The sequence below is a fragment of the Phoca vitulina genome, unplaced genomic scaffold (assembly GCF_004348235.1).
Source record: "Phoca vitulina isolate PV1807 unplaced genomic scaffold, GSC_HSeal_1.0 scaffold5, whole genome shotgun sequence".
NCBI lineage: Eukaryota > Metazoa > Chordata > Mammalia > Carnivora > Phocidae > Phoca > Phoca vitulina.
The window spans coordinates 2,515,626-2,527,318 of NW_022589708.1; the positions used below are offsets into that span (position 1 = coordinate 2,515,626).

The window sequence follows — 11,693 nt, forward strand, 5'->3', positions numbered from 1 at the left end:
GATTCTTATCTCCTTCCCGTGCTCGTGGACAGCCAGCAAGGTTATCTGCCGCCGGGCATCCCGTGCCCTGACAGCTGCCGCCTGTGGTGTTCACGTCCACTGGGGGCTTCGCCCCGTCCTGCACGTCAGTAGTCCGGGTGGAGCACACTGTCTTGTGCTGTTGCCCGGCTGGCCCTCCTCTTCAAAGACGGGGGTTCTCTGTTCTCTTTTCAATATTGCTAGGAGTTCAGCTTTTGTACTTACTTCGTGTATTATCAATTCAGTCTTTATCCTTTTTATGCCGAAATTATCCCAGATTTGACCCGGGGGAAGGCAGGGAGGAGGCTCCCTTGACTGGTTCCTGCGTCCCAGGGAAATGCCCCGTGTGCATCCTTGCTTTCCGCCCTGTTTCCCTTTGCCTCTGGCCCCAAAGCTGCCACTTCTCCAAGGAGCTTCGCTGCCTTTGCGAGGACATGGAATTTTGAGCCAAGATCTGGGCATTTGGTGTGTTTGCTGCTGCTGGAGTGACATTGCTTCCAGGCCCCTTCAGGGGACAGAGCTGGAGGACGAGATGGACCCCCATGCGCAAAGTCGTCAGCCGCTGGAGTTCACTGTGAGCTATCCAGTCTTACACGGCGGGACTGGCTTGTTTTAGCTCTTTTCCTCTTTTACGAAAAATCTTGTTTCCTCACAACAGCATATCAGCTTTGTGCTTTATCTTAAAATCGACATGTTGTAAAATTTAATACCAATATTCCTATTAACAGTAGAGTAATTGTATTGAGTGAAGTTAAGATTTTCTAGCAATTCTGGTTTTAATAACAGCTTTATTGAGACATAATTCACATATGGAGGCTTCACCTTGTACAGTGTATTATTCGGTGGTTTTTAGCATCTTCACAGAGTTGGGCACCCGTCCTGGCCACCTACTTGACAGCTCCCCGAGCCACACGGAAACCACGCACCCGTGAAGCGCTCACTCCCCTCCCCGCTCAGCCCCCAGCGTCCCCTGGTCTTTCTGTCCCCGTGGACTTGCCGGTGCTGGGCTTGCGTTTCCTGTCACTCTCAGCCTCTGGCATGGGGGTCACGCGGCTGGGCACACGCCCGCACAGTCAGACTGTAATTATTTGCTGGGTGGCGTCCCCCTTAGCTGCACAGCAGGCTCGTTTGTCAAGTTTGTTTCCAGTTGGAGGGCATCTCTTTCCCCTTTCCCTTTCCCTCTATTTTCCGAGAGCATGAAGTGTTGTCCGAGTTCAGCGGGGAGCACTGAGCCGAGGGCCCAGGACGCCATCCCCAGTGCGCCTCTGCCGTGTGGCTTGTCCCCAGGTCACCCTCCCAGCGTTCGCTGTGACAGAAAGAAGCCGTCTGTGTAGGAGTCCTGATTTTCTCCTCCTCATGCGGCGCACCGTGTGTCCTGGAGTGCACCTTGCTTCTCCCCTTCACAACAAGTGGTTTTAGAAGGAGTGGGCTTCCCCCAGGAAGTGTGCAGGCTGCAGACAAGGCCGGGGAGCCGCAGGGCGTGAGGAGCCCTCCTCCTCCCCGGCCACACTCCCCGGCTGCCCGTGTTCTCTCCCAGAGCAACTGTCACCAGCTTCTTGGCACAGTGCACGGGTGTAAATACATTTCTCGGTTTTTTCTTTCCACCCAAGTGGTCGAACTGTTTTGCACTTGCTTTATTCACTTAATGAATCTTTTGGGTCAGTTTCTTCCATATGGAGTTAATTCTTCAGAATGGCTGGGTTGTCCGTTGCATCTTAATTAATTTAAACAGTGTCCTGTTGATGGTCATTTAAATTATGTCAAATTGTCTACTAGAGGGTGTGCATTTTAAACATTCATAGATATTACAGAGTCTGCATTACTTTTCACGAGCACTTGGGGGCCCATGGGGGTGCTGTACCATGATTAGTGTAGCATGAAGGCCGTCAGAGGACGTGTGCATGCAGAATGTTCTGGATTAAGCCTCTGGTAGCATAGCAGGTGTGCCCGACGTTCCTGCTGGCAGGGTATGAAAGTGTCCATTTCCCTTATCCACATGAACTCCGTACAGTCTTAATCTGGTTAACGTTTTCCCTGTTAACTTGGTGAAAATTGACAGCTAGATTTTAAATGTCCATTTCTCTGTTTATTATGGTGCATTTGAGCGTGTGTACTTATTGTCTCTTGTTACTTTGTATTTTGGCCAGTCTGCAACTTGGCCTTGCGGGCAGTCCCTGGGGATGCTCAGCCGTGTCCGTCATGGAAAAAACACGTGTCGGTTTCCCAGTTTCTAGCAGGAGGTTTTCCTGCCAGTCCTCATTATTTGGGAGACCATGGACAGGCTTTTATAACGGTCTGCAGGAAAACTTGATTCTTTCTGCTTGACAGACTGGAGTCCACGTGGGGAAAGCTCAACCATTACAGTTCACATAACAGCTCAAAACGGGCCTTTTCTAACCTCTAGGTTGTGATTTGGGACCCGTTACCTTACTGTCAAAGTCTTAGTTTTTCCTTCTGAACATGACCTAGCAGCGCCCACTCTGAGGGTCCCCGAGCACGTGAAGTGAGGCAAAGGGCCGAGTCTGTGTGGTCAGCCCGCCTGCCCCGGGCGCTGGGGGAAGGGCAGTGTGCGTTGGGGGGGTTGCACCCAGCTTCCTGCTGGCCCGCGCCCCTGTAGCTCGCTGTGTCTGAGCGTTCGCCGCCCCCTGGCCTCCCAGCACACGGGCCAGGTGACATTTCGCCTGTCCGGGAGCTGTGGTCATGCTGTGCGTGGGGGCTGGGCAGTGGGAGGAACAGGGTAAAGCGTGACCTCCACAAAGACCAGCAACAGGGAGGGCGACCCAGGTATTCAGGGCAATGAGGTTCGGGAAGGTACAGCGCTTCCCCCCTCCCTCATCTTTCCCAGCTTCACGGAGGTATGATTGACAGGTGCAGCTGTGTGTATTTAGAGTGTACAACATGATGATTTGATATGCGTGCATGTGGTGAACTGTTTGCACATCAGGTTAGTTAACACATGAGAACACTTACGATCTCCTGCCCGCAAGTTTCAAGTACCCGACACAGTGTTACTAATTACGGCCGCTGTGCTGTCCGTTAGAGGCCCCGAGCTGCTTCATCTACAGCTCAGTCTGTACCCTTTGACCAGCATCTCCCCGTCTCCCCCAGCCCGAGCCCCGGCAAGCACCATTCTACTGTTTCTGTGAGCGCGACTTTTTTTTTTCTTCCACACATGGGTGGATCCTACAGTATTTGTCTTTCTCTTTTTATTTACTTAACATAATGTCTTCCAGGTTCATCCATTTGTCACAAATGGCAGATTTTTTTTTTGACGCCTGAATAATACTTCATTGTACGTACGTGTGTCTGTATCCCATTTGTCTAATCCATTCGTCCGTTCTCAGGCACTTAGGTTGCTTCCGTATCTTGGCTGTTGTGAACAGTGATGCAGTAAACATGGGGGTGCACATACCTCTTCGAGATACGGATTTTGTTTCCTTCAGGTAATTACCCAGAAGTGCAATTCCTGGGTCGTAGGGAAGCTCTTTTTTTTTTTTTTTTTTTTTAAGATTTTATTTATTTGACAGAGAGACAGTGAGAGAAGGAACACAGCAGGGGGAATGGGAGAGGGAGAAGCAGGCTTCCCGCGGAGCAGGGAGCCCTATGTAGGGCTTGATCCCAGGACCCCGGGATCATGACCTGAGCCGAAGGCAGACGCTTAATGACTGAACCACCCAGGCGCCCCGGGAAGCTCTATTTTTAACTTTCTGAGGACCCTCCATACTGTTTTCCAGAGTGGCCACGCCGGTTTGCATTCCCACCAGCTGTGCACGAGGGTTCCCCTTTCTCCGCATCCTCACCAACACCTGTTGTTTCTTGTGTTTTTGATTCTAGCCATTCTGACAGGTGTGAGGTGGTATCATCATGGTTTTGATTTGCATTTCCCTGATGATGAGTGATGGTGGGCATCAGTATGTCTTCTCTGGAGAAATGTCTGTTCATGTCTTCTGCCCATTTTTGAATCAGGTTGTCTTTTGCTGTTGAGCTGTAGGAGTTCTTTATGTATTTTGGGTACTCACCTCTTATCAGATACATAGTCTGCGAATGCTTTCTCTGGGTCCGTAGGCCACCTTTCCGTTTTGTTGGATGTCACCCTGTGTACACCCAGAACCAGCGGCCAGCAGTCAAGATAAACCCAGTGCTCAGCAAGTGGTAACAGGACAGTAGTTGGATGTGGTTGTCCTTTCATTCTGTTATTATCAGCAGTTGGCTCCCAGGGACCGAATGCTGTAGAAACACTGGATCACAGATTTCTCCTTGTGGTACTGTAACTCCTTCACGGGAGCCCCCCACGGTGGTGAGAAGAAACATCTTGTCCTGTTGCTGGGCTGTGGAGAACTAGTACCTTAGATTTCTGAATACCCATTGAGGTTAATCTGAATGAGTACATATTCTGACTGGGAGGAAAAACCCTTTAAAATAAAACCCTAGGGGCACCTGGGTGGCTCAGTCGTTAAGAGTCTGACTTCAGCTCAGGTCATGATCCCAGGGTCCTGGGATCGAGCCCTGCATCAGGCTCCCTGCTCGGCCAGGAGTCTGCGTCTCCTTCTCCCACTCCCCCTGCTTGTACTCCCTCTCTCATGGTGTCTCTGTCAAATAAATAAAATCTTTAAAAATAAAAAAAATAAATAAAAAACCCTAAAATCCTTTTAGGATTTTAAATGGAGTTTAAATGGAGTGAAATAGGGTTTAGGAGTGAAATAGAGAACGTAGCCACCCAGAAAATATGAAATACTAAAATGGAAGAGAGATTCTCTTTTTTAGAAAGATCAGAGTGCTTCAGTGGACGGAAAACAGCCATACCACTTTAAATTTTTTAACCGAATGCACAAATATGAGCAGAAAGGCAATAGAGAAGGAAAAGGTTTCCAGTTCAAAGAAAGCACAGATGTTTGGAGAACGTGGGGCGGTATCTGTTTCTCTGGCGGATGAGCGGTCTACAGCCGACCTGTGAGAGGCGCCGCTCAGCCTGCTGGAAACAGCTCCCCACCGACTCCGGACTCCTACACACCAAACATCTGGCAAAAACTTATGAAAAAAGCAACACGAGCAACAACAGCAATTGAAAAAACCAAACAGCACAGGAAAGGAGGTGTGGCGGTTGGGGACTGGTCCCCTGATACATGCTTGCAGGAAAGCAACTTGTAACAAGCTATAAAGCAGCTAAGTCTGCGCTTCCCCGAAGGAATTCTAAAGAAACTATTCGGACGTACGGGAAAAAGGCAAAGAGGGTGGCCGGAAGGCCCTGTGCGTGCTGGTGAGCGGCCGTCCACGTGCCCCTGCGTTCCAGGCGTAAACCCAGACCAGCACTCAGGTCCAGCGGAGCAGAGCCGCACCCGGAAGCCGTGGCCCCCAGGTCCTGCTGCACGGCGCGGCCCGGGCACGGGGAGCCTGTGCACGTAACTGCTCAGAGAAGCACCATTCGTGTGCCTGAGAACTGGGAGGACCTCAGCAGTACCACAGTGGGGAAGTGAACTAGCAAGTAAGACCCAAGGAGGACTAAGCACAGACAGCAGCACAGAGCTAGGGGCTGGGATGGAGCCCCTGGCGCTGCGGGGGCAGGTTTTCCGTTCTCCGAGCCTCGTCTCTGTCACCGGAGTAGGGGACACGTGGTTCGAACATGTTAGACCCTAGCCATCTGTGAGCAGTGAGGTCTGCTACAGGGTCCGTGTTCTGTCTGCTTACGCTGTTTGTGGTGTAGTAACTACGCTGCATTTAAAGTGGTGTGTCTGCTCGTCCTTCCCCAGGAAGGCTGTCAGCGCACCTGCTCCCAGGGGGGCCACCTGCCGGTCCTGGTGCGGGGTCCGGGCCACGGTGTCCTCCAGCTGTCACCCACTGGGTCACTGTTGCTGAGGGAGGCCAGAAGTAACTGCTAGACATGGAGCGGGTTCACAGGAGAAGGGCTGAGAATGTCCTTTTGCTCACAGAGAATCCATGACAAAGGGACAGGATGGTTTTGGGTTTTGACCCAAACTCCACGTTGTCAGATGGTCCTGCTGGAGCCGGCTTGTCCTCAGTGCCACCGTGGGCTGTGTCCGAGCACGTCCCTGGCAGGCCGAGCAGTGCCCCGCGGAGGCTGTCTGTCCTCCCTTCCCCCTCACCCCCGTAAGGTCACTAAGCGCTTCTTGCCGCGGCCACCACACGGAAATTTGTTGAGTTTCATGCTGTTTGAACAACTTCTGCCAGGTTTCCCTGGTTATTCCTCCTCATAGAGAAGGGATACACTTCTTTGCGTAGACGTTCGGGAAGTCATCTGTTCAAGGACCGGTTCTCACTGATGTTTAATCAGAGGTGGTGGTGTGTTCTTCAAGAAACCTGAGCTTGGGCCCTGCTTCATCTTAGCGCTGACACAGGCCCAGGAGCTGGGCACCCCCCCCCCGCACCCCTTCCCTCGCTTGGCCACCGCGTCATGGGAAGGGGCTCCCGAGGACGACAACAGCGCAGACTCCCTGCGTCAGCGCAGAGCCAGGTTTTCCCCCAGCCGGCCTTTCCCACAGACACTGACTGAACAGGGAAGACCCTGCGGGAACGTGGGGTGGGGGTGTGCTAATAGTCTGGAAACAAAACGAAGCTTTTCGTAAAAATTCCTGACGGCTTGATATGCCAGATCAGCTCACGCAGTTGTCGTACGTACTCTGATTTCCCATTTCTCCCTGATCTCTCCCTGTTAGGACTTTCTGAAGATGTTCTCCCCTGATGTCTTCCGGCTCTTCTGCATGCGGAGCAGCTACAGGTCAGGTGAGCGAGACGTGAGGCCCGTGCGCACTCAGGCGGCTCAGGGAAGAGTCCTCTGACAGCGTTTGGGGAATGGCTGAACACGGGCTAATGCCTGAAAGGAAGCCAGAGGATGCACTATTAGGAAGCATAATCCCAGCTCCCAGCCAGAAGGTTCCAGAAGCTTGTCTCTTGGAGGCCGTGGGTTTTCCAGTTGGCCCCCAGCTCTCCTCTGTGTGGGTCTGGACGCGGGGCCCGGGTGGAGGGCATGTTCTCAACACGCTGTAGAGCGCAGAGTTTGAGAGCCTGTCCTCGCTCCCTGTGCTGGAATACAGAGCCCTAAGTCCCCACCGTTGGCTGGTCTCCCGAGAGGTGGTGTAGGGCCCAGGGGTCTCTCCCGCTTCCCAGAATCACCTGTCTCAGCAGGAGTGAACCCCTTGGCCAAAGCATACTGGGAATGGTGCTGAGGCCCGGGTCAGGATAGACCCTCATGATCCGAGTGGGGCAGGGGAGCAGGTGTCCTGCGTCCGCTGCTTGGCTTCTGGCCGAGAAGCACCAGGCCTGAAGAGTGCCTCCCGCGTCCCCTCCACAGCCATCGACTACAGTGACGGCACCATGCTCGAGGCCAAGCACCTCCTCCTGGCGGCGGCCGCGTTTGTGGAGGACGCCCGGGCCTACATGAAGGGGCAGCTGGTGTGCGGCCCCATCAGGGACGATGTGCTGTGGGAGAGGTAGGTGCCCTCCCAGCATCCACCCGAGGGTCGCGGGCGCCAGACGTGGGGCTGCCTGAGACGGGAGAGGCTTTCGGAGGCTGAGGTCCCCCCGGGACTGCTGGTGCAGGTGCCTCGGGCGAGTCGGTGGTCCTGTTGGGGAGAGACGAGGATGCCCTGCGTGCGGGGTGGCTGTGCGGGGTGGGGGGTCGCACCCGTGCCTGGACGGGGCGCTCACTGGCGTCTGTCGGTGAGTGATGCAGAGGCTCTGGTCACCTTGCTCCACGGGTAGGAGCCCAGTCCTTCCCCATGCCTGGAAATCGGGGAGTCTGCAGGAAGTGGGGTGAAGACCAGTAATGGTGGGCAGTGGGGAGCTAGTCTTGGAGACAAAGCTTCAGTGTCTGAAGCAGCAGGCGTGCAGGAGGGAGGACCGAGGGGACCGGAGTGTCCTTGCCATGGCTGGGGAAGGAAAGGAGGTGGGGAGAGCGTGCTGGCGGGCGGGGGGCGGGGCTCCAGCAGCAGAGGGAAGGACGGGGAGAGGCCGCAGCCCGGTGCGGGAAGCAGGACACACTCAGAGCCCGATGGGGGCCGGGTCCTAGGCCTGACGCGGCCCCCGGGTCCCCGGACCCTGCGCCTGGCAGGCCCGCTGCTCAGAGGCTCAGGCTGTCTGCGCGCAGGTGCAGCTCACAAGGGGGGGGGGGCGGGGCATGAGCAGCCTCCCTCCCCTGGGACCTGGGGCCACCCTCCCCCTCAGGGAGGCCGGGCCGTCGTCGTGGGAGCAGGTGTCCTGCCTACGGGCTCCTGGGGAGGGGGGCCGCATCGTGGTGCATAATGCAGACAGCTGACCACGCGGCATGCTGTCGTGTGAGCCTTACTTCTCACCGCTGCATCTGGAAGCCGCTGCAGGTGCACGGGGTGTGCTCAGACCCGGGGTTAGGGGCGTCCCCCGGACTCGTGGGTGCGGGACGCTGCCGCGCTGATCTTACCCCGTCAGGACTGTCAGCGGCGTGTGAGGCCGGCCTAGGAGGGCCGGGGGTGAACTCACAGTCACTTCTGTGCTGGGGGGGGCCGGGCGGGACCCCGTTCCTGCTGCCGGGCCGGTCCAGGGGCTGAGGAGCACCGTGTCTCTCCCAGGCTCCGCCATGCCAAGCAGGCCGTGAAGGCCGCCCTGGCGGACGACTTCGACACGCCCGCGGCCGTGGACGCCGTCATGGACCTCATCCACCACGGGAACAGACAGCTGACGGCGCCCGCCGAGGTGCGTCCCGGACGGGGCTGTGGGCCGGCTGGTGTGGTGGGGGCTCCCTCCTCGGGACGGCACAGCGCCGCCCTGCCAGCTCCCTGCGGTGGCCTCCGGGCCCCCCCACCCCCCCGGAGCAGGGAGGTCCTGCACACGGACAGGCGGCATCCGCCCGTTGGCTCAGGGGACTCTGTGGAAGCTGAGCTTGCTGGCACGTGAAATAGGACTTGGGGGGAAGCCGTGGGTGGACCCCACTGCCCACGCAGCCCGGCCCTGCTCTGGGCTTGGCGCCAGTCCCGTTGATGGGTCTCCGTGCGTGCGCCAGTGACCTCCCAGAGACCCGCCCGCGAACACCGTCGCACGGGGGCTCAGGTGTCAGCATCTGGATCTGGGGGCACCAGCACGCAGGCCCTAGCAGATCGCCGTCTCACAGATGGGCAGACGGGGGGCCCCGCCAGGGCCGTCCCCCCCCAGCGACGGGGGCAGCGACCGGCTGCGTCCCCGTGTCTTTTTCGTCGTTTCCTTGGCTCCTCACGCACCTCCTCTGGGTGACCTGTCACAGGAGCCCGGCGGTCCCAGGAGTCCTGCCGTGTTTGGCTCCCTCGTGTCCTACGTCGAACAGTTCTTCGAGACCGTCGGGATTTCTCTGGCGGACAGACAGGTACGCCCTGCCCTTCTCAGTCCTCGCCTGGGGGGGGCGCCTCTGCGTGGTCACCACTCTCTTCTCCCCTTTTATGTTCATTTTAATGGACAATTTCTTGAATTTATTTACGTGCCTAAAATACGTTCCTGAAAACGCCAACAGGCTCCAAGCCAGCGTCTTACTACCTGACGCTGCAGGGGTTCCAAGAACCCGCGGCCCCGCCGGGCTGCAGACCGCGTGCTCTCCGTCTGCACACGTTCTTTTCCCTCGTCTCTTCTGAGACTCGAGTGCAGCTCGGTGCACAGCAGGATGACACTTTCCGGCCGAGCCCCGCGCTGTCTCCCGTGGCGGGGGTCTGGGCCACCCCCCACTCCCTGGCCAGCCTCCCGCACGACGCCCCTCCTCTCCCCGGGGCCCCGCTCCTCCCCAGCACCCTCCCCGCCCTGCTCCACTGTGAGGCCCCTTCTAGACACTCGGTGAGCAGGTGGTAAACATGGAAAGGTCTGGGCTCCACCATCCGTGTGCTGGGACCGCTCACTCTTCCCAGATGGTGCTGTGGAGGCCGCGTGGGGCCTGGCCCTTGTCAGAAACTGCTTGCTCACCTCCCGCTCCTCGACGGCGGACACTGGATCCCGCTTTGGGCTCATGTCTTTGTGACCATAAACACGGTCCTTTATCGTGGAAGCAGTAACCGAGGATTCTGTAGGTTTGAGAAGCCTGAGCCCGAGTTGTAGGATGTGTTGTTTCTACAGACAGGCACTAGGGTCCCCTCCCCGTGAGGAGGAGAAGTGTAGGTCGCAGGGGGCCTGACCCACTGAGACCTCCGGCTGGCCGTGGAGACGGTCAGTCTGTGGACAGGCAGTGAGAGCGTGCGTGTGTGCGGACCACACGCGAGGCGGACGTTGCTTTCCGTGTTTGGTCAGAGAACAGATCCGGTTTCGGGAGTCAGCATGGCTTGCACTCCCAGACTCTAGGAGGGGGCCGGCTGATAAAGACCCCGAGACGGTAGCGCGTCTGTGGGATGGCAGGAGGGCTGCCCAGCCAGGTCGGCCTCGTGGAGACTGCTCCCGAGGACGCGGACGGGGGAGCCCTGGGTCTGCACCTGCCGGCGGCCAGGGGAGCTCCGCCTGGTGACCAGGACGTGCAGGCCAGGAGAGCCCTGGGGCGGACGTGCGCTGGGTCAGCTTGGTGCCGAGCCCCCCCCCCCCGCACCCCCCCCAGCTGGGCCCCACCGTGCGGGCAGCTCCCAGGGCCCTGCTGACGGCGCCGCTCTGCCTGGCATAGTGTGTTTCAGGGGACGGCAGCCGGGCCGCTCTGCACAGCGTGGTGGAGCAGCTGGTCCAGTTCCGGCTGCGGGTCCGCCAGTTCGCCCTGGCCACAGGAGCGGCCACCAGGGAGGGCCGGCGGCAGCAGCTGCTGGACACGCAGCCCCTGCTGGAGGCGTGTGACGCTCTGCGCCGGGACCTCGTCGCCCACGGCATCAGCATTAAGGTGAGCCACTGGGCACCGTCACCCCGACGTACTGTGCAAAGCGGGCGGCGTCGCACAAACGTGGACCGGGCAGAGCCCGGGTGGGCACCGAGCCCTGACCGGCCCACCTTCCCCTGGTGCTTCCTCCCCAGGACAGGAGCAGCACATCCACGTGGGAGCTGCTGGAGCAGAGGACAGAAGGCCCCAGACCGGGGAGCTGACGGCCCCCAGCATCCTGTGCTGACGGGAAAGTTTCCCGTTGTGGCTGCTCAGTCACCATTAAAGTCAGTCCAACCGATACCCTGCGCCTGAGAAGTACGTTCTTCACGGGCCAACACCGGTCCTGATGCTGGCCCCTGGGCCCCGGAGTGCCGTCACGGGAGGACCGTGAGCCCTGGGCGGAGGATGTAGGTCCTACAGGGGGTCCGGGGCAGTGCTGAACTAGGGACGAGGACCCCGCACGGGGCAGCCCTCCCCCGCTGAGGGGAGGTGGTCTTCCTACATTTATTTCTGTTACAAAAGTAATGTGTTCACCATAGAAAACCACCGTGTGGTGGACGCACTGGTGAGAGCAAGACCCAGGTGTGAGCACAGACCGCCGAGCGGGGGGCAGAACCGGCGCCCACACCCCGCGGCCCACACCCGCTCTCCGTCCCCGGCCAGGCCGCCCTAGGTCCGCCACTGTCGGCGGGCACGCCCTGCGGGCGCAGCGGCCAAGTGCACGCTGGGCACGGTGGGGACGCTCCCCGGCCGCATCCCCTGGTCACCGACCTTCAGGACCCCAAAAGGCACCGGTGTCCCAGTCTACAGGCGAGGAAACCCGCTCAGAAGTGGACCTGCCGACAGTGACCCAGCTCGCGCAAAGATCCCACCTGGCAGGTAGGCCCTTGACGAGGAC

At 58.2% G+C, this 11,693-nt stretch overlaps 1 protein-coding gene across 1 annotated transcript in view; it reads left to right on the forward strand.

Annotated features, from left to right (window-relative positions):
* CARS2 (cysteinyl-tRNA synthetase 2, mitochondrial) overlaps nucleotides 1-11,466 on the forward strand; it is a 44,472-nt gene extending 33,006 nt beyond the window's left edge. Inside the window, exons 10-15 of the mRNA XM_032402612.1 lie at nucleotides 6,690-6,756; nucleotides 7,325-7,463; nucleotides 8,577-8,700; nucleotides 9,245-9,343; nucleotides 10,610-10,816; nucleotides 10,948-11,466. Coding sequence (XP_032258503.1) covers nucleotides 6,690-6,756; nucleotides 7,325-7,463; nucleotides 8,577-8,700; nucleotides 9,245-9,343; nucleotides 10,610-10,816; nucleotides 10,948-11,016 — 705 coding nt within the window. The 3' untranslated portion in view covers nucleotides 11,017-11,466. The remainder of the gene's footprint in view (nucleotides 1-6,689; nucleotides 6,757-7,324; nucleotides 7,464-8,576; nucleotides 8,701-9,244; nucleotides 9,344-10,609; nucleotides 10,817-10,947) is intronic.
* The last annotated feature ends 227 nt before the right edge of the window (nucleotides 11,467-11,693 follow it).